The following is a 25792-nucleotide window of genomic DNA, read 5'->3' on the forward strand; positions in this document are numbered from 1 at the left end:
GGACAGGTCAGGAGTAGGCTGTGAAGTGCTGGAGGCCATGGACAAGGTTTCCTGAAAAGTAAATTTACTCTGAGACAGTTGGCTTATAATGTTATGTCCTGCACAGCCATCATGAATAGCAGTAAACACTACTTATTTGAGTTTCATAATGATACAGCACAAAATTTAATACACAAGAGAAACGAGGACACAGAACCCTGTTTTGCCCTGTTTCATTATGAATTCATATGAACCCCAAATCACATATAACAGCGGGGGCATAGAGGACTAGTTTTCCTTATAATGAGAACTCCGCACTTCGTTTCGTCTCTAGATTAAAGCTCCTCAGTTCAGCACGTTTTGCCGACCAGATGAGAAAATGTACCCTGATGATGGTGGCTGAGAGAAGCCTTAATAGTCGCATGGCCAATTACAGAAGACAAGAAGACACATAGACCAATTACAAAGCACTGAGAAGCCAAGTTCAAAAATATCAAACTGCCAGCAAGCATACAAATGGTTCGTCAAGACTATTCGCCTAAGTGAGTGGCAAGCTTCACCATATTTCACGTTGAAAAGCAACTTTTGAACATCAAATTATTGAATACCAAACTGTGAAATTTGAAAGCTTCATTTTGTTCCAACATTGCTATACAAAACTTCGTACTTATGCATTACAAGGGGAGACCAACAACAGTATAAGCAAATTTCAGTAATAGCAACATGAATACAGCCTCAGTTAATATTGAATAACCACAAAGAGAATAAAGCTCAACCGACAGGCCCCATGTTTACGGCTAATTATGCAAGAACAGTGCAAAAAGGACCATGACATAAGGAAGGACTATCATCACCTTTGGGTACTTTTCTGTTGCTGCTTCCTTCATACATTGGCAAAATAGTGTAGGTATAAATTCTGTTTTCTTATGCTGTAATTTCTTCAATAGGTGAACCTGCAGTCTTTGCTCATCTTGCAATGTTCTAACATGGTCTACCAATATCAACTTGACTCCTCTTCTTATCCTGCTATATTGATCTCTCCTTTCATGCCATTGTATATTTGGTCCCCTTTAGTTATAATACAGATCCCGCTTTTTGTCATGTTCACAAGAATTCATCAGTAACAAGTGTATAGCAATGCATAAGCCTTACACCATCTGAAGATCGGAAGAAGAAAACATTGATACTGTGGCAACATAATATCACATGCAGCTCTATGAGTATGGGATATTAAATACTTTAACAAGTAAGAAAAACACAATGCATTAGCACACTTTCTACCAGCACAGCAGGAAATATTACACACCTCCAAGTACTCAGTTGATGGAAAGCATGACCGCTTTAGAACACGAATTACAGACTTGTCTGGGATGTCATCGCCATCTAACACATCTATATATTCCTTGAAGTCATTGTCCAGAATCTGCACAAAATAAAAAAGAAAAGATGAAGCACAATCTAAAATTTCATAATGTACAGCACAGGCAGGGTTGTGAAGTATTAAAACAAGGCCTAAACTAACAAATAAATAGGTTATTTCATAAATTTTTCTCTGTTACACAAGGCACATAAAAATAATTATAATGCTCAATCATTTAGTGACCTGCACGCATTTAAAGCAGATCGCTGTGCAGGCGGGATCATTATAAGGCACTGCAATGAGGTGGTTGAAAAGCCATGGCACCAATATTTAACCTGTCCTCTCCAGCCGTTTTATCGGAGTTTCGCGCGTAGCAATCCACGCAGTCATCTTGAGGGCGCAGAGACAGCCGCGTGCATTTTGCGTCGCATATATCCATTGGCCTTTTGCCGCTAATCGGTTTGCTTATCGCCCGACAGCAAGTGCTTCGGATCTATTGCGTTACTTGAGCGCGAACTGGCATTCACAGATCCTAAGCTGGCCTCGCACATGCACGCGTGGTACGCGAAGCGCCGAGCCGCCCGCATTCTTTTCTCCACTTGCTCGCTGCTGCTCCAGCAGCGCTCATCTCCTCACTCTCACGTCCCCTCCCTCTTTGCCATTTATGCCAACAATAGCTTTCCCTCCCGCCTTCTCGCCGCATTCAACGTGCAGCTACTCCTCCGCCCTTTGTTCTCCCTCTCACTTTTGGGGGTTCCAGACACACATGAAAAGCCCGCTCGGTTTAAATACGGACCTTCAGCACACGGTGTACCCACTTGTCAGTTCGTTCACCAAATTACTACGGACCCGAATACTCATGCAGTTTGCACCTGATTAAAAAAAAAAAGAAGAAGAAACAGGACGGGACGGGATTGACTGTCATTTCAGTGTTATAGCATAGCTTGTACTAAGCATCCGCTTTTTCCCCAACAACCTGACTCGATAACAAACTAAACTAAGAAATGTTGCAGTGCCATGCTTATTTCATTTCAGAATTTTTGCAGGCATGAAGTACGAGGCAAAGTGCTATGATATGTGGAAAGGACATATATAGTGTCCCCAGGCTTAATTCCCACTCAGCTTATCGTAGCGTCATTAGTCTACGTGAATGACTCTGCGCACCCAGAATTTCAGACCCACTGAAAGTGTGTTGGCAGGAGAGACTGCACGGCAAAACACATCTGCAATATTTAAGGTCTTCAAAATTCACCCAGGCCAACTAACCGATGAACGCGCGTGAACCAAGCCGCAAACAGAACCTCTACGAGCTAAAAATAAAGTCAATATTCCATATCTTTGCACTGAACCCTGTCTAAAAATTTGACGGCACTGTCCGCGACCTTATGTCGAACAGGAGGACCATTCACAGCACGTCGTGCTGATAAAAGGACGCGACGTAACGATCCTTAGGCGAAATTTACTACGATATATATAATTCCCAGCAGAAAGTTCAGTTTTTATTGTTTAGCGCCAAGCAGACATGCATTGGGTAAACTGCAAGCTGCCATCATTACAGCAGCTGTTACACTTCACTGTCTCGAATGGCGGGCAGTGAGCCTGCTGGTGCGTGATAACAAATAAAAGCCGCTTGTCATGCTCCCAGCTCTAGGAGACAACATGCCGAACTATAACGACAAGAAAACAAAATGCTGAGCTAATTTGCTAGCAAGCAACAGTGCGCACTGTGATTCCGCTACCAGAATCGAAATTATGCGCTCGTGTGAAGCACACCGATTACCTAACAAAAAAAAAAAAGTTCTGTCAAACTCGGCAAACAAAAAAAAAACAACGCGCGCATGACAATGCACTATGCGCGAACGCACTGCAGGACTTGTCAAATTATCAAGAGTTATAGGAAAGAAATTTACCTGAACTCTGTCACTCCAGGCGTCAACTTCCGATGACAGGAGCGCACATTTGCTTATGGACGCTCGTAGGCCTAGCAAGTTCGGCTCCGCAAGCGATAACTTTCGCTTAGCGCCGTTCACACCCGCCGTCACCAGGCAGGTAACCGCTGACGCCTGAGCGGACGACATCTCAGTGTCGCCGCACGCAGTTATGTAAATGTTAATAGACAATTAACAAAGACAAAGACAAGTTCCCGCAAGCGCAGCTCTGACCGTTGCAATGCCGTTATGGAGGTGTATCACGTGGTCCCTATGAATCGCGAAGCGCGCGAAATGCCATGGTTGCCAGTGAAGATGCTATGAAGTCACGTGATTAGAAACCGAATTCGAAACTATAAAAAGGGGCAGGAACCGATATATATTGTGAGCCCTTGGCTTGCGAAGGGGTGCCGCGTGATGTCGTGCTGTTGTTAGCTTTTTTTTTTTTTGTTCTTATATAGCTGTTTGGAAACAGCGTGGTTCGAAAATATGAGAATTAATACATTGATACGGGTGCCGACAGCGCCACCCCTTCGGCTTCTGCGCGGTACAAGCAAGCAAGAAGGATCACGTGGTCGTTTCATCGTGGCTACAGAGAGAGAATGGCTGCTCTGAGCACGAAGGCACAGGTAGAGTGAACTAGACTAGAGTTCACTCTAGCATAGGGCACGGCATAGGGTTTTCGAGGTACGACAAGGAGTTCTGTGGTTATCGCACTTTTCCTGTAAGAGCGGGCGTGTGATGACGTTGCGAAGGGAGGAAAGGACCAGACTCACTTCGCCGAACTGAAGGTAAGTCAGCTTTGGTGCAACTATAACAGTGCTTTAAAGGGACGGGTTGCTCAGCATACTTTCCTCTCGTCTGAGCGTTGGGCTGGTGAAAACAGAAATAAAAGTAGCCTCCGATGGCACAAATAGTGAGCTTTCTGGCATGCATTTGTCGGTGTATTTCTAGAACTTTGTCGAAAGCAGTGTGGCCAATATATTGGTCGTCATGATGCACCCACCGACGCGCTCACATGCTACTCGCGGCTTGTGGATTTACGCTGGCAATTTCCATCGGCCACGCGAAAGGCAAATTTTTCACATAGTAGTGCGGCGCTAGGCAATGTGTATTCGTGCCGAATCATAAGTTGTCAGTTGCAGGAACTTGTGCGTGTCTTGTCAATTCGGCCGGTACGCTTAACATCGTGCATCACGGTAAGATACCCCGACTCCAAAGCAGCGAGCAGAAGCATTCAAACACAGGAGTGCGCACGCTACTCGCGCTGTAGACGTTCATCGCGATTGATGCAGTAATGTTTTAAGCGATAGGTTATACACCTCGTTCGGTAGAAAAGAAGTCGGCACCTCGTGCGGGAACAATCGGGAGCCGAGTAGAAAGAAAAAAAAAAGCATGGGGGGACAATTAAGCTCTGCCGCTAGGGGTATGACGCGATAGCGTTTCACATACACGAATGATGTGGTTTTTGCCTGGTTCAGTTTTTTAATTCAAAAGCATTACTTCGCTATATGTTCACAGATTTCTGTCCGCAGACCGCGTCAGCAAAATTGCCTGCAGCAGTTGTAATTGAGAAGTGGTACAGGTTAATTAGTGATATCAATCGATAATGGGTGACGTAATGTTGTATCCAAAAACAATTAGGCCAATAAGTTAATTAGGTAATTAATTAGAGGTGGAAAAAGGTAAAAGTAAAGGCAAAAATGATCTCATTAGTAAATGGCTTGGTGCCACATTCGAATGTATCAAATACTGAAATACTTAAATCAGTTAATTGCGGTGGCGTCAAGGATGTGATATCACGCAACTGGAAGTAGAACTGAAAAAGAGCATAGGAAGGGATTGGCGCATAATTTGAAAGTACCAAAGACTAAAATGAGTAAACAATTGAATTAAGCTAAAGCAACCAACAGCAGCTCACATTACTCCAATGCAGATTATGCAGTGCTCTTTAATTTTTTTTTATATGCCAGTATGTTCAAACGTGTCAAAATACACCAGGACCCTTATGTTAATGTTGCCCCTTTGATGTTATTGAAAAATCGATAGTGTACATTGATTGTTTAATTGATATAACTGAAAAAAAAATGAAAAATGGATGTCAAGCTGCTTAGAATGAAAAGGCAATGTTTGCTGATGCTAAATATAGGTGTAAAAATAAAATGAGAAAAAGAAAAGCTACGACGAAAAATATCTGCGAAAAGCATCAACTGTGTGTGCAAAGCATTATCACAGTATTCCCTTAGCGGCAGAGCTCAACGGTCCCCCCTAATTATTGCTTCACTGTGTAAGCTACCAATGATAATGTATGCATACTCTCTGCTTTCACTTATTCCGATTGACTTTTACCCTTTTTTTCATTTTTGTTTACTTTCCTGGCTTATTTTGTACATACTTATTTTTTAGTGCTACATTTGCAATGCTGTTGAACATAGTTTGCATCCATTATCAGCTTCCTCATCTATGATGTGTGTATTTTGTTTTTGCAGATGCCTGGGGTCCGCTTCTTCCAGTGCCACAGATGTGGGAAAAGAGTTGTGACGTTGAAATGTTTATTTCGTCACTTACATGCTGCCCATGGCTGTGAAAAGAACTGGTTGTGCGGTCTTTGTGGATGTATGAAAACATTTGTTTCTTACGGCACCTACCGCAAGCATGTTTCTAGATGCCATTCTGAAATCTTCAACAACACAGGGTCTGCATTCAGTGTGCAAATGTGTGGAGACAGCATTGAAATGACTGATGATGCCCAATCTAATCACCCTGACAGCTTGGAAGGAGGCAACCAAAGTGAACCCTTCTCTTCAAGCCTACAACCGAATTTGATGAAGCAGTTTGCACTCCTACAGTTGAAGTGGAAGGAGGGGAAACGGCTTCCAGATGCTATGCTTCAGGACATATCAGCTGATGTATTAATGTATCTGGAGCAATTTTCAAGGCATTTTCTTTCACCTGATGCCACCAGTGACAATGCTATTTCCTTTGTTGAGAAAGACCTGTCAAAGCTGCTAAGTCAGTTTGAGCGTGAAAGCTATTGGAAATACTCCTTCCCCTTTGTTGAACCAAAAAGCATCTGCCTTGGTGTTATGCCAAATGGAAAAAAAGAGACTTACTGCTATGTACCAGTGCTCAAGGTTCTAGAGCAGTTTTTTGAGGGTTCCTTCATTGATTTGCCCTTGAGAAATATGGAGGAACCGGGAGACTATCTTTTAGATGTTTTTGACGGCTCGGAATTCCAGATTCATGACTACTTTCAAGGAGATGTCACGAAGATTTGCCTGCAGCTTTATACTGATGAATTTGAACTGTGTGATCCCCTTGGAAGTAGGCGAGGTAAAAATAAGATAATGGCAGTTTACTACACAGTTTTGAACCGTCCAGTTGACAATAGGTCAAAGCTCTCATCAATTCATTTAGCTGTTCTTGCAAAAGAACATCATGTGAACAAATATGGGCTAAAAAAAGTGCTTGAACCCCTAGTTCATGATATAGCCTGTCTTGAAAGCACAGGAATCACTGTCAATGGCTATATCCTAAGAGGATCGGTTTTCTTTGTCACAGGGGATAACCTATCCTTGCATCGGCTTGGAGGGTTCAAATGTAATTTCACTCATGGCAGGATATGCCGACACTGCATGGCACTTCGGTGTGAGACTGCAGCCAAGCACCGTTCATCAGATTTTACTGAGAGAACTCCTGATCTACACACCCAGCACCTCAACTTACTTGCTCGTGGCGTTAGCTCCTTGTCACTCTATGGTGTACGAGGTGAATGCAGTGTGAAATTCTCTGGATTTCATCCTACTCGTCACCTTCCTCCAGACATTATGCGTGACCTACACGAAGGTGTAATTCCATTCTTGCTACAGCATGTAATTAGGCAACTCGTGAAAGACAGTGTATTCACTCTAGAATCCCTGAACAGTGCAATTGCTGAGCATGTCTACTTAGGAAATGACAGAAGGAATAAACCAGAACAACTGTCTAATGCAATACTGCAAAAGGGTTCTGCCCTTAAGGGGAACTCCTCACAGATTTTCTGCTTCTTCCGTTATCTGCCACTTTATGTTGGTGAATGTGTGCCAAGAGGACACAAAGTGTGGGGAATCTATCTCCTCTTCAGAAAAATAGTTGACATTATAATGAGCAAGCAGGTGAAAGTTGAGCATGTTGCCTACCTTGAACGCCTGATAACATGTTTTTGTGTTGATTTCAAGGAAATGTTCCCATCAGTTGCCATTCCATGCAAAATGCATTACTTGATTCACTATCCGAGGTATATATTGATGTATGGCCCACTGTGCAGGCTTTGGGCAATGCGATATGAAGCCAAGCATCAATATTTTAAGGACTTAGCTAGGAAGTTAAGGAACTTCAAGGACATCTGTGTGACTCTTGCAAAGCGTCACCAAGGGCATGAGATGTACTTGCAGGCATGCAACAGCAGCTTTGAGACCTGGCAAACAACAGGATGCAAGCAAGTACTCTTTGAGCACATTCCTGCAGATGTACAGGTCTATATCTCTGCTAATGAGATGATTGCCCAAGAAATTTTTTCTCTGGTATCCACTTGCATTTGCAACACTGTGTACAGAGTTGGCAATGTTATGGTAATGGACATTTCTGCTGACCAGCCAGACTTTGTCATCATCACGAATATTTATTCAGTAAACAGGAACATTTTGATGTACACTCAAAAGCTTGGAACAGTGGAGTTTGACGAACATTTTCATGCTTATGTGGTAAGAAGACTCTCAGAGTGTGTAGTTGTGCCTGCAACTGTAGGTCTTCCAGTGGATGATGCAGCCTTGTATGTAGTGGGAAACAGAAGTCTGGTGTTCACAAGACATGCTTTAATCTAGATTTTTGTAGCCAGTTTGGACATTATTCCTTTTACTCCCACTTGCACATGCACCAGCATTCCATAGTACTCTTGCAAACTTGAAAATAAATCTAACTGCAAACTTTGGCTGATCTTGTGACTCCTTTTTGTTGCTGTGCTTAAAATGCAAACTATTTGTGTAATAAATAACAGGAGACTAGTGCAGTGGCATTATCTTGGGCTGCACATACATACTAAATATAACAATTTCTGCAAAATAAAGTAAATCATGAAAGGCAGGTGAGGGAAAGCAGTTGTACATCGCTCTCTACTGAAAAAAACTGCATGAGTTGTACAAGATGTAAGAATCTGAATGTATAAGAATGTGTTCTTGTGAGTTTGAACATGAATTATGAGAGCCTGTACAGCCACTGTGCAGGAATGCATGAGAATATGCAAGCCTTTGTGGGACTGGACACGCATTTGTGAGAGCTTGTAGAGGCACATAAAGCCAGCGAATGTGAGCTGCCATAAACCTTTGTGCACATCTGCGCACCCAGTGAGGGTTCGCAGAGGCTACGCATGCTCTGCAAGAGCATGCCAACTTTGTGGTCATCTACATGCTTGAGTGCTAAAAAATTACTTGTCGAGACAGTGAAAACCCTTCAAATATGGAAGAGATCAAAGTGGGAGCTTTCATGTAATAATTCATGATTATATGCGACAGGCACTTTTTCATGGTTTGCAATTTTGGTCTTGGAATACAGTATATTTTCAACATTAGTAGAAAACTACTTGCTTCCTTTCATTATGCTGAAATTTTTATATTACAACATGCATGTTGACGAACTAGTCAACATATCAAGCTCAATGTAAGACAATGTCAAAAGTGAGTTACTGCAACTATACATCTAATATCATCATTTGCTTTTTCAACTGTTTGTTTCTGAAAGTTACATGCATACCATAGATGCATGACAAAGGCTGTGTGCACTGCGTTGATGTGTTGCCTGCCATGTAGTTGACAGTCAAACTGGCGACGAAAATCGCCCTAATATTATGTTGCATATGAATGGAGGTGGCACAGTAAAACTGCACAATATTACCACTATCAGTTAGGCATCACAAGTTTGAAGTATTTGCTTGGAGTTTCTGTAGAAGGAAAAATAAATGTGACAGCAGAAATGTCAGTCGACTCCAGTAGTGAACTTTACGAGCTCATATATCACTTGTAAAGACCACAGAAAGACAATCCTCAAATGACTGAACAGCAATAACAGATGGGATGGGAAATAAGATGACAATTCTGCTTCTTTCTCTCCCATCCTGTCTTAAAGCACTGTTCACTCATTATGAACCAACCGGCCTGACTCTCTTTTTCTGCACAATTCAGCTGCACGTGCAACTCTTGCAGTGCAGTTTCCACCAGCAGTGCTGCATGGAAACGGCAGCTTGGTTGCCTTAGCTTCTTTATATGCTGTAGGCCACACAGACACGACGAAATATTTCTATGGCTAGTTTTATGAAGGCTTAATTGAAGTAACGTGCACGCAAACACCCTACACTTCCTTCACTTGGAGCTTGACCGGTAAGCTATTTTTGTATGTCGCATATCTTGCCTGACTTGACACGTCACGTTTTCACACAACAGTTCTTGCAACAGCCCTTGCTTTTGCTATAAGCTAGCATTAAGAATTTCGTCACCATTGAAGAGTTAAACACTGGAAGTAGTGAGGCACACATCACAAAAGTAAGTATCTCTCGCAGGTAATCAGTTTCAGCTGACAGCCATAGATGACTACCAGCCATAACGGAACAGTGTTCCAGCACTTCGGCGTCTTCGGTTTCTAAACAAATCACTCGATTTGTAGAAGGCCATACATAGTCTTCTAATCTAAACACACAACAGAATGGCCACTGCCGCTGTTTCTGATCAGGAATTTTAGCAAGGAACTTGGCGATGCCTGTGGGCCAAAGCTCCGGTGGCTCCGGCTCGCCAAACCACAGCATCGCATTTTTGACCTCAATGCCGCGGTCAACCTGACGTTCATGACAAGCACGTGGACAGTTTGTCCAGCGTCGCGAGAAAAGAACCGAAGTTCATGGTGGTCTTTCGCTAGCACCGCCACATTTCTGAATGCGCAAACAAACAGGCGCGCATACATGACAAACATGCCGATACCACCCGATACCGTGTTTGCCGCTGTTAATCGAGGCGAGTGGCAAAGTATTGAAGACACAAAACTACGCAGGAGACAGGACACAGAAAGGAGGTAAACTGGAATGGATCAGACCTTTCTGTGCCCCGTCTCCTGCGTAGCTTTATGTCTTATCAACACAGCCCCTCATCTACTCCTCGAGTAAGCGGCTTCCGAAACCGAAACAAGTCGGAACCAGCCGAAGCAGCCGAAGCTGGTCGAAGTGCCAGCCATAACCAAAATGAGTGGGTGTTTGGGTTTGGGTCGTGCCTTTTTATTGCGCTGCTGGGGTCATCATGCTCTCGAGATATACGAGGCACAGTGGCACAGAGTGCAATAAAATAGCCCGTGTGATGTGCAGAGGCGTGGTCAGGTTCTTTGTAAACGTGTGCAAAAAGTGTCCCCGCGTACCCGACAGATAGTGCATCTTCGTGCGCTTTTACTGGAAACAACGCTGACGGGACTATTGAAGGGCGGCCACCACCCGGGAAACATTTGGCATCTCAGAGGTAAGTTAATTTCCTTCTTTCCTTTACATTATCCCGAAAACTTTGCGCAGAACTCGTCATGCATGCCAACACAGCCCTAGCTCGTAAACACCAAGACCCGCATTTCATTATAACAAACGAATATTTGGTTTTCAGTACAAAAAGGGGGGTGACTGCGCTTGCAGGGTCTTGGAAAGGAGACAGTGGCAGGAGCTAACCGATCATAGTAACATATGCCTTACAAATCAGCACTCGTAAGCCCATTGCGGGATGCACGGTGCAGACTCCGTACTGCGATTCGGCCTTCGGCAAGAATTTAGAATGGGCCACTTCGTAGTGCCTCGACCCGGGCCTTATGTTGCGCTGCAGTTGAAGTTCCAGCGCTTGCGCAGTTGAAACTACACGGACTTAATAAGCGGTAAAACCTACCTGTATTACGACAGGGCTTGTTCATTATTCTTATGTTCGATTAAATTTTGCATATCATGAGATATGGAGCCGGCGAACACGCGACGACACTGTTTCAGCTTCAACCGTACTTAAAGCTCCATTGTCGAGCCTTTAGTAGTAGAAGGGACAGCAAAAAAAGTTTATGAGCTATTTTTCGGCAGTATTGGCTTGGCAGTTTTTTTTTTTTTTCATACCTTCTGTCTTGACTGAAGTAATCCACAAAACCTACAAAGTGCATATAAAATATAAAGCTCACAGAAATGATTTTTCTGGTCGGCTCTAGCAGCCCGAAAAAATTATTGTATAACTAGACCACCTACTCACCACGTCAGCTTCAGCAAAAAAAAAAAATTGTGGATAATAGAGGCAGTTTCACTGCAGTCCTGATAAATATGGTGAAGTTGTTGAAGCAAAACTTGAGTATTGAATGCAAAATGAATTCCACCTAGATCAGCCAGAGCACAAGTTGAAAGGTGAAAACAGGCGCTTGACTAAATTCTCTTGTGAAAATTCATATTTCTGGTCTGACTCTGCGCATTCTTCAGAGTTGGCATAATGGGAGCTAAGGACGAACTTTTGCCTTTCTTGGTGCACTGCTCCTGCTTCCTTCAAGGAGCCATTGTGCGTAACTCGAGTTGGGGTGCGATCATTGCATGTTCACAGGGTGGTTGGGGAACAAACTTGGTGGCACAGTGAAAGCCATTGACAATATGCTGATGACAGGCTGCCTTTGGCTTGTATTTAAATCTCTGTGTGTTTCGTATGTGCGAGGGTTCCATAAGCTGCCACATTTCATGTTAAGGTGACTGGCATCATCAAAAAGTCAGTGTGATGATTGAAGTCCTCAGAATATGTCGTGATTTTATTTCTGGACAGACATTGCAGACATTGTTTACTGGACATACCTTTGGGTGAAAATTTAGTAGGTGAAGCTACAGGCAGAGTGCTTGCTTAGTATTCCAACATAACTACCCAAACAATGTCACTGTTTACTGGAAACAGATTGTTCAAGCTTCCAGCCTTCGAGTTGTTCACTCGTGCATTCCAGGTGAAGCACATTTACGCCTTGGCACATGGCAGGGTCAGGGGTCTGTTCATCACCACTGTACTAGGTTAGACTTCCAGTGGACTCAAAATGCCTTTTGCCATTGCCACAAGGTAGAATCTAAAAAAAAGGTTTGATGATGAACATACCGTTCGCTCTGTTAGCAGGTAAAGAGTTAACGTAACTTTTCTTACTGGTTACATTATCTGGCACCTCTAGATGCATGTTGTGCCTGCTACGGGCACTGAATCCTTGGTGTGAGATCTGAGGTCCTAGCAGGATCACAGACTTTTATAATGCTACTTAAATTATGAGCAGATCAAGGTGACAGATAACAATACTTTACTAATAGTGAATCCCAATCGCAAAGTTTGGTTACTTACAGAACAATGTTTTCTGCTCTTTTTTGGAGCAACTGTATTCGAAATGCAAATCTGGAACACAGGTCCCATCATCCAAATGCAGATGGGGAGCGATTGCTGAGCCAAGATCGCTCCATGGAGCAGTCTGGATTGCTCTGCCGAAACCTACAGAACCGGCTGGAAGTTGAGTATTTGTTCAGCTGCACCCTCTATGAATGCAGATTGCTGTCATGAACTTGTGCTCACTCTTGAGGACAGCAAGTCTTAGAGCAGCAGTAGTATGTAATAATGTTTTTATAAACCTCACCTCGGAGTGCGACTCAAACTATGCGCAGAAACCATCTTTATGTGCTATTTGTGAACTCGAAGTCATTCCTCTACTCTGAAACTGCGAAAATGGTGGACTGCAACTTTGTTTAATTTGATAGTAGTGCAAAAAAAATCTTACTATGCTTGCCCACACTTGGCTGTACTAAAGAATGGCATAAACTGTTTATGTCAACGCCATCCCTAGAAGCAGCGGGAGAAATGCAGACCTATTACAGGTTTAAAAACAGACGGCACGTGTATATGAAGCACAGGCTAGTGCACGGAATGACGGGTACTTCCTCTGTCAGTCCACGGGCACCACCTACTTGTGTTGGTTGGTGCACGAGTTCCAAATGCGGAGTCGGGACACAGTATGGACTGGATGCACGGGTTCTGTTGCGGAGCGGGTAGACCATTTCAGTTCTGGGATTGTAATTCACTATATGTGCGGAGAAAAAGCAACTGAACGTGAGTCTCTGTTGGCATATATCGCATTGCCTGCTGCCATCGCTTTTGCTTTCAGTATGTGCTAGTGTCAGGAAGGCTTACAGCACAAGTGGGAGGGGAGACGCTGATCTGTGCCATTATGGAAAGGCAGAGTTGTTAACATGGACAAATACCTCTTTGCATCACCATGAAAGTTGCTAAGGCTCAGCTCCATGCACAATTAGGCTAGTAGAATGCAGGCATATTTCAGACAGCTCTGCAGCTACAGGCCTACAGCAACGGCTGTCATACCTTTAATGAGAACTCTTGTCTAAACAGGCAACATTTCACAAAGTGCAAAGTAAAATGCTGAGCATGTCTTTTTTTTTTTTTCATTTAACAAATCTGATGGTCACAGTGAAGAAGTCATGAAATGTCTGTTAATATGCCTCTGCTGCCCCATTCGTAAAGCAAACAGATTGAAGTTCTCGAATGGGCATGGTTACAGTCCTGAGCAGCTCTGTTAGATGTGTCCGTAAGGGTGGCACATTGTTTTGGCTTCATCACTTTCATTGTTCAAAAGAATTCTAAACAGTAGGTGAATTGGAACTTAAAGTGGACAGAACAAATAAGCCATCTTTAGAGGCAGAAATACTGCAGATGGTGAGGCAATGGATGCCAAGGAGCCACGAGCCGCACCTGGACTTTGCAAGCAGCCTTGTGCTACTCACGAGCCGCAGCTTGGCTTGTACAAAACATGCCTGCAAATGTAACCCTGCCTCAAGGCTGCCTACACCCTGCCGTGGTGGTTTCAGTGTTTAGGGTACTTGACTAGTGAGCTGGGTGACCTGGATTCGATCCCAGCCGGGGTGGTTACATTTTGATCAAGGCAAAATGCTAGGCGCCCATGTGCGGTACAGTGTCAGTGCACATTAAAGAAGCTTAGATGGTCGAAATTGTCCAGAGCAACCTACAATGGCTGAATCTCATTGCCGAAGTTTCTTTGTGATGTTGAACCATATGAATCAAATCAAGGCGGCCTACTGTTAGCATTAGTAGGTGACCTTTGCTATGCCACAAAGTCTGCCCCTCACCTCCGAAATTTCGTTGTTTGCACTTCAACTCGGGTTACTTACACCTTGATGACACCTTTTCCTTAAACGGTTGTAGTTGATGAAAAGAAGTTTAAAAGCGTATCTCACTCTCAGTCAGTGAACTCCGAAAAAGGTGCTAATTTGGTTGTAAACTTCAGTTTTCTCATGAGAATTTGGTAATTGTCATAATTTGACCCTTAAAAAGTCATGTCTCTGCTGAAATGTTCATGTGGCAAGCTAGGTAGCTTCTGCAGATGGCTTGGATATATCAGAAGTGCTATGATGGTGAACTGTGCTTAGTGTCTGTCATACCTTAATGATGAAGGTGGCGAACGCTGATTAGACAGATTTTGTTGTGTTATGTTTCTGCACCCGGTTTCAGCCAGGTTTCTAGAATTATGTGACACTGGGGGCTCCTCATACCACTCAATTTGTAAGTACGGTGGACGTCATATCATTTGCTCGCTATGTGCATTTCGTTGTGCGGGTTTAATAAGCTTTTCACGAAAGTGGATACAGTGAGTATGCATAGATCTGTTCTCTGAAGCATTCGCTGAGTGACAGCCCAGGCCAACCCTGGTAAACCCAGAACTTCTGCCACATTATTGTTTCATTGGTATGGCTTTGGCTACCCTCCTGATATCCCAGCTTCTGACACCAAGTATGCATAACCATGGTCTGTCATTAACTCCAGTGCTGTAATTGATCACCACATACTTCTGTGGTGCTGCACATTTCAAGTTATCACTGTATATATGAGCAGTGTTTCGGAACCTACTTAGTGCTGAGCTGCGGTACACATTTGAGGACTAATAGCAAGTTTGCTCTGCGTGATGGCTTCCACAGACAAGGATACTCTTGTGGGGAAAGGCATGTTGCAGATGCCTGCATGACAACCCTTCTGATTTTGCCAGAAGACTTCCGATTTTTATTGCATAAGCAATACCACGTGAGGTTTCAGCCCATTGCGTATACCCTGCCTGTAGCCACGTTTGACCTTTGACCTTTAGAGATGAAAAAGAAGAAAGAAAGAGAAGCTATGTCGGCTTTGCTTACGCAACCTACTGGATTAATCTAAATCTAAATCCCAGCTAATTTTTGATTGCATGATCACTGCCCTAAATCTTCCGATAAGGGGCTTGTTCCTGCAAAGAATGGCTTTTCGAAACTGGCACCGAGGAATTAACATCATAATTGCCAGCATTGCTATTGGAGGCCACACTAGCACTATTAGCATCATTGGCTAAGCAGGAAATCAATCAGTCGATTTAGCTGAGCCAGATTAGGTGTGGCTGGTTGCAAAAACAGTTGGTGTACTGCATTGCTTGTAGGCAGCGATACACAGCCAATGCAGGCACATTAGATATAGATGCTTTGCTGGCTTTGCTTTTGATCTTGGCTAAGGCAGCTGCTTGGTGCACTTGACATTAGAGGGTCATTGGTGTGGCTTCGCCTAGATGTCACGCCTTCCAATCCTCCTGTATTGAACTTCCAGCCGCATGCCTCGCGTTACCAAGCTGCTCTATGCCCAACAATGGTGTGATAGCTTTTGGTGTCCAAGCAAGCTGGGAGCCATAATTCTAAGCATACCTGAAAAGCCGTGCCTTTCACCAACTGCGAATATTCCTTCGCAGCTCAAGAGACAACCCCCCCCCCCCCCCCCACAGTGCCATGCGTCTGAAGACATACATACCCTCAGGAAATCATTAAACCATTGGTGTGTGCAGCACAGATGTTCTGTGTGCAAAACTGTGCATCCGGTGCCCCCTATCTTTCTATTTACAATATGATATTGCCCACAATTGCACCACTGTCCGGAGAAACCACTGTTCATACTTCATTTGTTATTGGGCTTTAAATGCTTGCTGCAACTCGGCACTCCGTACACTCTGAAATGCTGCTGAGGTATCCGGTGACGACTAGAAATGTGCCTACACCACAGCAGCATAATGCGATGATCAACTACAGCAATTGAAACCTGCAATTGGCAACATTTATTCATGCTCGGCATCAGCCGCAGGGACATCAAGAGGCTTCTTTTGGTCGTATCTGAAAGGATGTGCCTGTATTTTAGAGTCAAACAGATTGAGGTTCTCACAGAGCTGATGCTTTAGAGAGTGGGTGAGTGAATCCTTATTGTATCCAATTTCATGAAAGGCTTGGTATGCCGTAGGATAAAGTCTGCACAGCATATGAACGTTGCTATGCCCCCTATGTTTGCAAGTGGAGAGGAGGTCAAGGTGTTCCCATACTAGTTTCATTGCCATTTTGCGATTCGCGAGGAAACTTTCTCCTACACTTGAGAAGCTATTCAATTGGAGCTTCATTTCTAAAAAAAAAAAAAGGCCTTGAGGACTGCTTATAGTAAAGGTTTCAGTCAAGGCATGTTTGTGAATATAGCAGTTAACCTGGTCCCCATGCACTGTTTCCACTGCATCGGGTAGAAGGGGATTTCTCAAGAAGACCTTGTTAGAAGGAATGCTCAGGGGCGGTCATGAATCTTAACCAAGCCTTGAGTAGAGGAATGGCTGTTTCCACCACTCTATGGAGCAGAGGCACATTGCTGAGTCAAGGCATATTTTCATGTGATTGTGAATTATTAAATGTTTGCTTCAGTGATGCATTCATACATCGTTAGCGCTGTCCTTGTCTTGCAATCGCCTAATGCAAGGCACAAATTTCACTTGAAATCTTAATGCTAGAGCATATAAGACAATCGCTAGATATTTTTAATGTTAGATGTAGATAATTACCAGAATTAATGGCAAGCAAGGAGGGTTCAAAGCACTTTTGTGCATAGTGGCACATCTAGCGCCCAGAGCTGGCCATATATAAAACTTTGACAAGAGTTTTATGACCGGAGGAAGCATTGAGGGCTCAGATATGGCTGTGGATTATGTAATGCACCTACATCCATCAAATTTCACTAACTTCTGTTATCAGTCTGTGGACAATAAATGCGTTTGAAGGTAACAGTTACGGTCGGAGATTGACCATCAAGATTCTAAGTTGCATTCAAACTTGAATAGAGTTGTGCCACTTTTACATGGCATTCTTGATCACCATTGAAAGATTCCATAATCTCACTAGAAGTTATTGTACCACCACTGTTGCAATCGATAATTCGCTGCTAGGCTCATGTAATACTCATGCCCTTTTGGAAATGTCTTATCAGCTTTTTTTGTATAAGTAACAATGATATTGTACTTTCTGCAGTGTTCTGTGTCCTTTTTTTTTTTCTTCATATGATCGTATATTTAGGATTGCATAATCTTGCAGGCTTGATTTTGTTTCTAGCCCTATATGCTGAGCCATATCCAAGAGTGCATAGTTCTACTTCTCAAAGGCCAGTTTAATATCCAGTTTTGCACTGCTCTGTTGTCTCGCTAATTTTTGTACCTTTCCACGAAGCAGTGCTCAAACGTCATTGATTGATACGGTATGGTTTGAAAACCCTTAAAATATCTGTTCGACTCAGGTATTAGATTTTGTGGTGGACTGATGCCGAGCAGCCTCTATGCTTGTCTGTTCCTCAGATTTCTGTAGTTCAAATCGAAATGTTTTGAATTGTTATCAAATAATAGTAGAGCACCTACTGGTTCCTTTCTCAAAATGTTTTGAAAAGACATGAGCTGAATTTTTGCATTTTTGGGATATAGTCTAGCCTTTTTTGCACTTTGCAGACGTCACACTGAAAACCTGTATCCAAGTCCGAACCCGCCAGGCCAAGAGCAGCTGAAGAAGAAAACCTCTAGCCAAGCTCCAACCTGGCGAACTGAAAGCAGCTGAAGTTTTGTAATCACCAGGTATCACCCATGCTGAGACATGGCATGAATAAAGCCAATCCAGGTGACCACATAGTATTGGTTTTGCAAGCATGCATGCTTTACACTTGAAGCCCATCACATGGAAGGCATCATTTCTGCAAAACATTTTGTGTCAGAACTGCAGCAGACACTGATTGAGGCCTTGCACAAAGCCTAAAACTGGAAAATTAGTATTATGCGCAACACGAACGTGAGGAGTATGTATAGAGCCTTGCAACCATGCGAAGTATTAACATAGTATGGTATACCATTCCTGTGTCAATGTCTCATCCTTTGAGATCAGACTGCTGTCTTGAACCTTCCGAGTGCACTCAGTTCTTGCGCTATGCGAGTGTGCATATCCATGCGCTCTGCAGGTTAACTATGCAGAGACTTTGCCGGACTCGCAGTACGTGGGTGCAAAAGTCCTTGCAGTGAGCACATCCTCGCGCTGTGCGGGTTGATAACCACGCACAGATTTTGCGTGCTGAGTCAAGCACAAGATTTCCAGCCACTGCACAGACAGTTTCTGTTTTGCACTTAAGGTTATTTACCTAAATTTAATATTGTCTTCAGACAATGGAATTTGCAGTGGCTGACGAGCCACTTCATAAACTCACATTATTTACTAAAAATTAATTCCCCCGGTCTCATGCTCCAAAGGTATACATATATAGCCCGAGCCACAATCGTGCTGCTCTAAACCTTTCAGGAAATCAGGTTTTGCCGCCTTCTGGAGCTTCAAAAGTATATACCGACCATGTATAAAAGGCTACGAAGTGACGCTGCCTTACACCCAGCATATGAGGTGTTATCCCTCCCCATAACACCCTAAGGCATATTCTGCAACCGTAACACCCTTATGATATGCAAGAGGTGATTTTCAATGACCGTAACACCCTAGGCTCAGGGTGTAAGGGTTTTTTGAATAGCGAGAATGCCCAAAGAGGTGTTTTTGTTTTTACAGTGCAGGGCAGGAATCGCAAAACGCGTGTTAGCTGCCGTGGCGAACGCTAGGCCTTATTGCTACAGGGCTGCGCTTAGTACGGCTTTGCTACGGCGTGTTTTTTTTTTCTCACATGAACACCATTAACTATAACAACTGTATAATTATCTGAAGTATGTATTCTGTGCAGCCTAAATAATTGCCGCTTACCTCGTACATTACAGATATAGAGCCTCGTGCGACATCATCTGCAGCATCATGCCGTCCGCGTCTTTCATTTCAACGCTGCCCTGACGATCACCTAGGCCTCGCGACAGGAGTATATATCGTGCACACAGTGTGACTTTCTGTCGTGTTTTTTTTTTTTCTCTCTTATATAGCCATCCATATTTTGAAGCTTCTCTTCGCGGTGCTGTCCGAAGATCGTTTCGACAGCATGGGGAATGTAGGCAGCGTATTTACCACACTTACAGTGTCGTCGCTTCGACGTGCTGTGCACAAAGTGTCACGATAGGCCTTTTTTTTTTTAAAGAGGAATTCGTCAATTGATAGTAAGTAACATTATATATTTCATATAACATGCGCATAACGCTGCTGTACTGCTTATAGCTGCTTCCCTCGTGCATTATTTTAAGACCCCAGGGCAGGAATCGCAAAACGCGTATTACCTGCCGTGGCGAACTCTAGGCCTTATTGCAACAGAGCTGAACTCAGTGCGGCTTTGTTATGTCGTGTTTTATTTTTAATATTGACACAATGTACTATAACTACGGCATAATCGTCTGAAATATGGATTCTGTAAGCCTAAATATTTGCCGCTTACCTCGTGCATTACAGATACACACTAAACAATTTGGTTGGAAATTGGCTTGTCCCCAGACGCCTACCCTTTTTTACTGAAAGGGTGCAACCAGTAGGGTGCAGAAAATAGGGTGCAGATACCGCACCCTTAAAGGAGGGTACTAACTGAAAATTTTAGAGGGCGCAATATTTCCTTCACACCCTTACGAAATGGGTGCTCGAAGGGTACGCCACATGCATATGGACTCGCATGAAGCAGATGCCTCGGAATGATGCGTGCCAAGAAATGCATCCACAAATGTATATAAATACTGTAGGCCTGCATTTCGAGTCTTCATAATCCTGGCCCTCGATTGCTACAAGCAGAGGAACTTACTGTCAATGCTCGGTCACAACTGATCTCTTCCCGTGTTTTGACCAATGCAGGCGCGAGTACACTTAACAAAGGTCAGTGCATGGCAATCAATATTCAGTGCATGACAATGTAACAGAAAATGCTTCCCACAGATGTAATGCTCTAGCTAAGCAATTTTACGATCCCGTTTTAGACATATACGGCTTCAGTTGAAGGCCTCTCTCTGTACATATCACGCAGATGCTTGTCCACCATCCGAACATGCCTACAGAGTATACAAACATATCAGATAGTGCAGGCTGATCCCTGAAACTGTGATGTTATTTTTCCCAGCAAAGGCAAATAATATACACCTGCAGCATTGCATGCATGCATATAGAGTGACAGCTATCAGTTTTGGTGGCAAAGTTTATTAACACTATAACCAAAATATTTTGTTGGTTTACATAGTGAACTTCCCAAAATGACTTAAAATGAAATTTATCACAATCATGATGTAAATAAAACAAAATATCACATCACTGACGTGTGAAATGCACCGCCCTCCTATTGAAATGGCTAAGAAATACTTTATCAGGTGCGAGACAGCAAAAATAAGCTTTCAATACAAAATGTGCATTCTGGAGCAGCTGTGGAGCATAAATGTAATTTCAAAAAAGCTATATCAGTTGTTCAGGGTACCTTGACTGAATGCACTCAATGTAAATGTTCACTGAACCATGAAGACTTCTGCTATTCCCTCCTCGGACTGCATCACAGTAGAAATACCTACTTAAAAATGGCCCCATCACAATTGGAATCCGCAATGTGGCCATAAATTTAGACACAAAATATTGCCTGGTTTCTAATTATAAGCAATGATGGAATGCACGCAAGTGCAGTGCCGATGAACAGCTCAACAGAACTTGAAAATGGGCTAAATGGAGCATTGCAACTTGACGAAAGGACGAAGGAAAAAGGAACAGAGAGAGAAAGGAAGGAAGGGACGAGAACAGATTTTATCGCCAGAGAAAAAGGGAATATGCATTGGTTCGTGCGTTGCCGCGGTTCTTTGCGTGTTTTTAGCTTTTGGAGACCACGCCCTTGAGCAGAGGTTTCATGTTTGTTGTATGTACGCTCCGTGGGCACGGCAAAGACTTTTGCCCTACCTATCAGCACATCAGAACTATTAAGAGAGCTATCGCTAACTAATGCTTTGGATCAGCGCTCACAAAGTCTTGCCTGCATGCTGTGCAGTCAAGTGTTAGTAAGCAATTACACAGGTTGCTCTCTGTCGGTTACCCCTGCACGGTCATTGTGTCAGTGACGGAAGCCGTTCTTCAGAAAACCAAGCCAGCCATGTTTGGGAAAAAGATTGCGCCGGATAAAAATACGGTTATACCTGTTGTGGTATCGTATATGCATAAGGTTGCCCACCACGTTAAGAAAGTAGCGAAAGGACACGGCATGCCGGTGGTGTTCTCCACTCGGAAGAAGATGGCCGAGTGGTGCTCACGCATTTTGCGTTTTGGAAAACCGAGCGGATATAAGGAGCATGCTAACCGGTTTGTCAACTGCTCCATGGGGGTCGTTTATGAGATCCCGTTCACCTGTGAGAAGACATACATAGGCCACACGGGTGCTATAATAATGACCGGACAGGGGATCATTTGCGGGCTTTAAAGCACATTGAGCAAACTGCACTGTGTGCGAGCCGCAACTGAGTGACATTAAGATCCTGGGCAGAGGCCGCTATAAGACAGCCTGTGAACTTTTGCAAGCTTTTCACATCGGGAAAAGTGGAGATAAGTGCGTGAGGGATACGTCGGTGCGGCTCTGGAAGGCAGAGACCATTTTTCTTGATCGTGATTTGTAATATTTTGTTTCCTTGTTTTGACTCTGTCTTTCTGTTATTGATGTGTGTACTGCACATGTCTCCCTTTCAGCATATGTTTACTGCTGTTCCTGCAAATAAATTGGATGAGAGTTAGCGCGTGTCCTGTGTTGTCTTCACTCGTGTGTGTCTTCCTGTGCACTTTTACCTTTCATCAACTTGAAATAACAGCTGCTACCACAAAACATTTAGAAAGCTTGGATGTCCCTGGAAGACACCAAATATGGGAGAAAATATCACGCTTGCCTGGCTTTTTTAGTGTAAGTTCACACAATTTTTGCCAAATTAATGCTTGCAGCAAAGCATGACACAGAAAACTATTTTCTTCACAACTACACATCTGTCCCAACACCTGATACATGTCTACAAATAATAAACAAGTAAACGAAACACAAAATAGCACAACATACAACTCAGCCTCTTTAAAATTGCATACTTTGGTAGACTTTGTTGAGAAATTTTGTAGTCACCGGTCAAGGCGAAGGAAGAGCCGCTCCAGCACAATAAACGTGTTGAACAGCTTGCGGTTGTAATGGATGTTGAAAAGCCAGTAAGCAGACGCAACAGCTGCCAGTCCCTCCTCTGCATTTTTCACGGAGAAGAGCTTATCCCGGTCAACCCTCATATGCAGCTGGTAGGCATCCTCAATGTCTTCACCAGAGTACAAGATGCAAAGGGTAGCTGGAACACTTGAGTCCTGAGGGGGCAATTAAATATTGCATCAGTACCAACTGCCCATGAGGTATTCCCCCATAACCCCACTTTGATGTACTCTTTGTAAAGCTGCTTAAGGCTGTACTACAAACAACGTTAACACAAATTGCTTGTTTGATAGGTGCGCCTAAAATATTTATGCCCCATGGAATTATTTGAACGAAGGGCATTATGTCCACAATCCTAATTGGTAGCTTTATATTTCTCTCTCCTTAAACAAAATTTACTCAGGTTACCATATGTGTGACTTAAACTGAACACTGATGAAAACAAACACAGCACAATTCTCTTCCCAACTGTAATCTGCATGCTGTTTTGAGACGCCACTAAAAATTGTTATGGGGTAGTAGAGGTTGTGTGACTGCACTGCTTCCAATGAAAATACTCACAATAGATATGTGAGTACGGTATAGCCTTTACTGAAATGCAGTATTACAGTTCTATTCATGCCACAACATAGAAAACTATTTGACTCTCATATACAGTGTGACACCATCTCCTGCGAACAGTTCTAAACTTCTTCCCTCTATTGATGTTGCTGTTGCTCTTTCCTTCATCAACCTGTGAAAGCATTTTATTCCACCGATTCTAATTTGAAATTAGGTTAGCGGTTTAGGTTTATGATACGTGAAGTCCCAAAGCTAGTCAAGCTATGAGAGACACCATAGTGGAGGGCTCAAGATTTCCAGGGTTCTTTAACATGCGCTGATGACGCACAGCACACGGGTACCTTACTTTTCGCCTCCACCGAAAAGTGGCCGCTGAAGCTGGGATTCAATCCCGCCTCTATGGGCACCGCAGTCAAATACCAAACCACTGAACCAGTGCTCAGTTTGTCGCTCAATATTGGAAACATCAGGTATCAAGCAAATCTTGACCTTGGAAAGAGAAGTTGGCTTTCTATCAGAGAGTATCTTCAAAAGAATCAAGGTCATCCAGTGGAAGGTGTTTTTAATGGACACATATAATGCTTCGCAGTAGAGTAATTACCTCCACCTGCTAAAGGCAGAATTATTGCTGCAGAGCATAACACACATTTTTAAAAGTGTTGCAACACACCTTTAAAAGGAGATGCTCTTTATAATAAACATTCATGTGATAGTGCTGGTCCTGCTTTCTTCCTTTGTCCCTTGTCTCGGTGCCCTTACCCCCTTCATGTGATAAAGTTGCTAAGAAAAGAAAATGACCTCTATGATTCATTGCTGGCTACGAAAATTGAAAATGAAAATACAAATATATAAGGGCGTGAGGTAATTGAACGCGAAAAATTAGGTTTGGTGAAGTAAATCTTTGCCAAACTAGTATATTAAAAAGAAATCCAAGTTCTCAAAAGCTGGTAACAAGCAGGTGTAAGTGCATGCTTCAAAACCGCCAGAAAGAAATAATTCCTGCATGACAGAAATGGCTGCTGGGATGGATATTGATAGGTGAGGATTTTCTCTGGTTATATGAACGCTTGGGTAACACCCTTTTCGGACGTTACCAAACCAAACCTGCGTCAAGAAAGCAAAGCAAAATTTGATGAATAAGGAAATTTCAGTCCAGATTGTTCTACTGATTAACTAGCTTACCATCGTGAAGTGGTAAGCTTACCATCGTGAAGCACTTCAAAGGTGATTTCCTATGGCCTCATCCTGTAGTATGCTCTTTGAGCTAAATCTTGTGCCATAAAATTGGAGCTGTCTGATTTATTTCCAGGTAGATGGATGCTAATAATGGGGACCTTTCCGCTAAAGGTTATTTTAAAAGCAGGCGTGATTGCGAAGATTGTACTTCAAGGAACCCTTCTTTGAGAATCAGGATCAGAGCATGTGGCAGAATTTTGTGGTAAAATGTAAGCAGTAGTGTAATTTTTTATACTATTATGTGCGGCAACTTCACCGATTTTGTCGTGCATAAGGATGATCCTATTATCCGACGCCGTTGCACTTTTTAACAACCACAAATGCGCTGTTTTTATAGCTTTGCACCAATGTCCAGTATCGGAAACTGCATTTTTCCGCTAATTAGTTCGTTGTAAGAGCCGGGCAGGCTGAGCCAATTGAGTTATCGATGAGCTTGACAAACGTGTCGATGACGGAAAGTTGGAAAGCGGAGAGGCTAAGGTCAATTTAATTTCGCAGGGCAAACATAACTATAATGCCAAGAGAAGCTCGAGCCCATCCGAGAGTTCTCGATCGAACTCGACAAATTTGTTGATGGCGGAGAGCTAGAGGACGCAGAAGCTTAGCTCATTCCGCTATGACCGCGGAGGAGCATAATTAAGAAAAGCTCGACACTGTTAGTTTAATACATGGCGGAATATGCAGCTCATAAGATGCTGCGAAAGACAGGTTTTGAGGACTGGACTCGACTTCTGGCTGCAAACAAGGGTTGCACTATGCTCGATGCTAGGCGATAATTAACTCAGAAACTTGACTCTAGTAATATTTTGCGCCCATCTGGATACATTTGCTAGTTTAATTTGTATGCTAGAGGATTCATTTGCAGTTGTGCTTTTTTTTTAGATCCACCGAACTGAGCCCATTAGCAGTTTAGATTTCGTAACTGCCTTGGAAAGTAGCCAGCTTACCAAGTTTGGCTGAGAGCTCAAACTTCAAGTATTCAAATTCTTCGTGCTTTTGTGGCTTTGCTCTTTAAAAAAATAATTGGTAAAAGATAGCAATGCACTCGTAAATAGTTGGCGTTACCGACGCCCCTGCTCTACGTTTCGTCGACCAGTGGCGACAGTTCCAGCCCTCGGAGAAAACGAATTTCGAGCTTTCTTCTGCTATGACTGGATTCTAAACTTGTCGACAGGCCGAACGCAGGAGAGATAAAGGCTACTGAACCGAGC

The 25792-nt window shown here is 43.2% G+C and overlaps 1 protein-coding gene across 1 annotated transcript; it reads left to right on the forward strand.

Moving 5' to 3' along the window:
• The first annotated feature begins 6002 nt into the window (after window positions 1–6002).
• Window positions 6003–18250, forward strand: LOC146180770 (uncharacterized). Its single transcript, XM_084575652.1, has 2 exons — window positions 6003–7147; window positions 18145–18250. Exons 1-2 carry the CDS (start codon window positions 6003–6005, stop codon window positions 18248–18250), a joined length of 1251 nt encoding a protein of 416 aa, XP_084431778.1.
• Window positions 18251–25792: the final 7542 nt, after the last annotated feature.

Source organism: Amblyomma maculatum, chromosome 8 (genome assembly GCF_055883805.1).
Source record: "Amblyomma maculatum isolate TAMU_Amacu chromosome 8, ASM5588380v1, whole genome shotgun sequence".
Classification (NCBI taxonomy): Eukaryota; Metazoa; Arthropoda; class Arachnida; order Ixodida; family Ixodidae; genus Amblyomma; species Amblyomma maculatum.

Bases quoted from the DNA above. Each gene is read 5' to 3' on its own strand.
- LOC146180770 (XM_084575652.1), top strand. From the start codon at position 6,003: ATGACTGATGATGCCCAATCTAATCACCCTGACAGCTTGGAAGGAGGC. The intron at 7,148-18,144 runs GCAACTCGTGAA...TGCACTTTGCAG, and splicing joins TTGCTACAGCATGTAATTAG to ACGTCACACTGAAAACCTGT.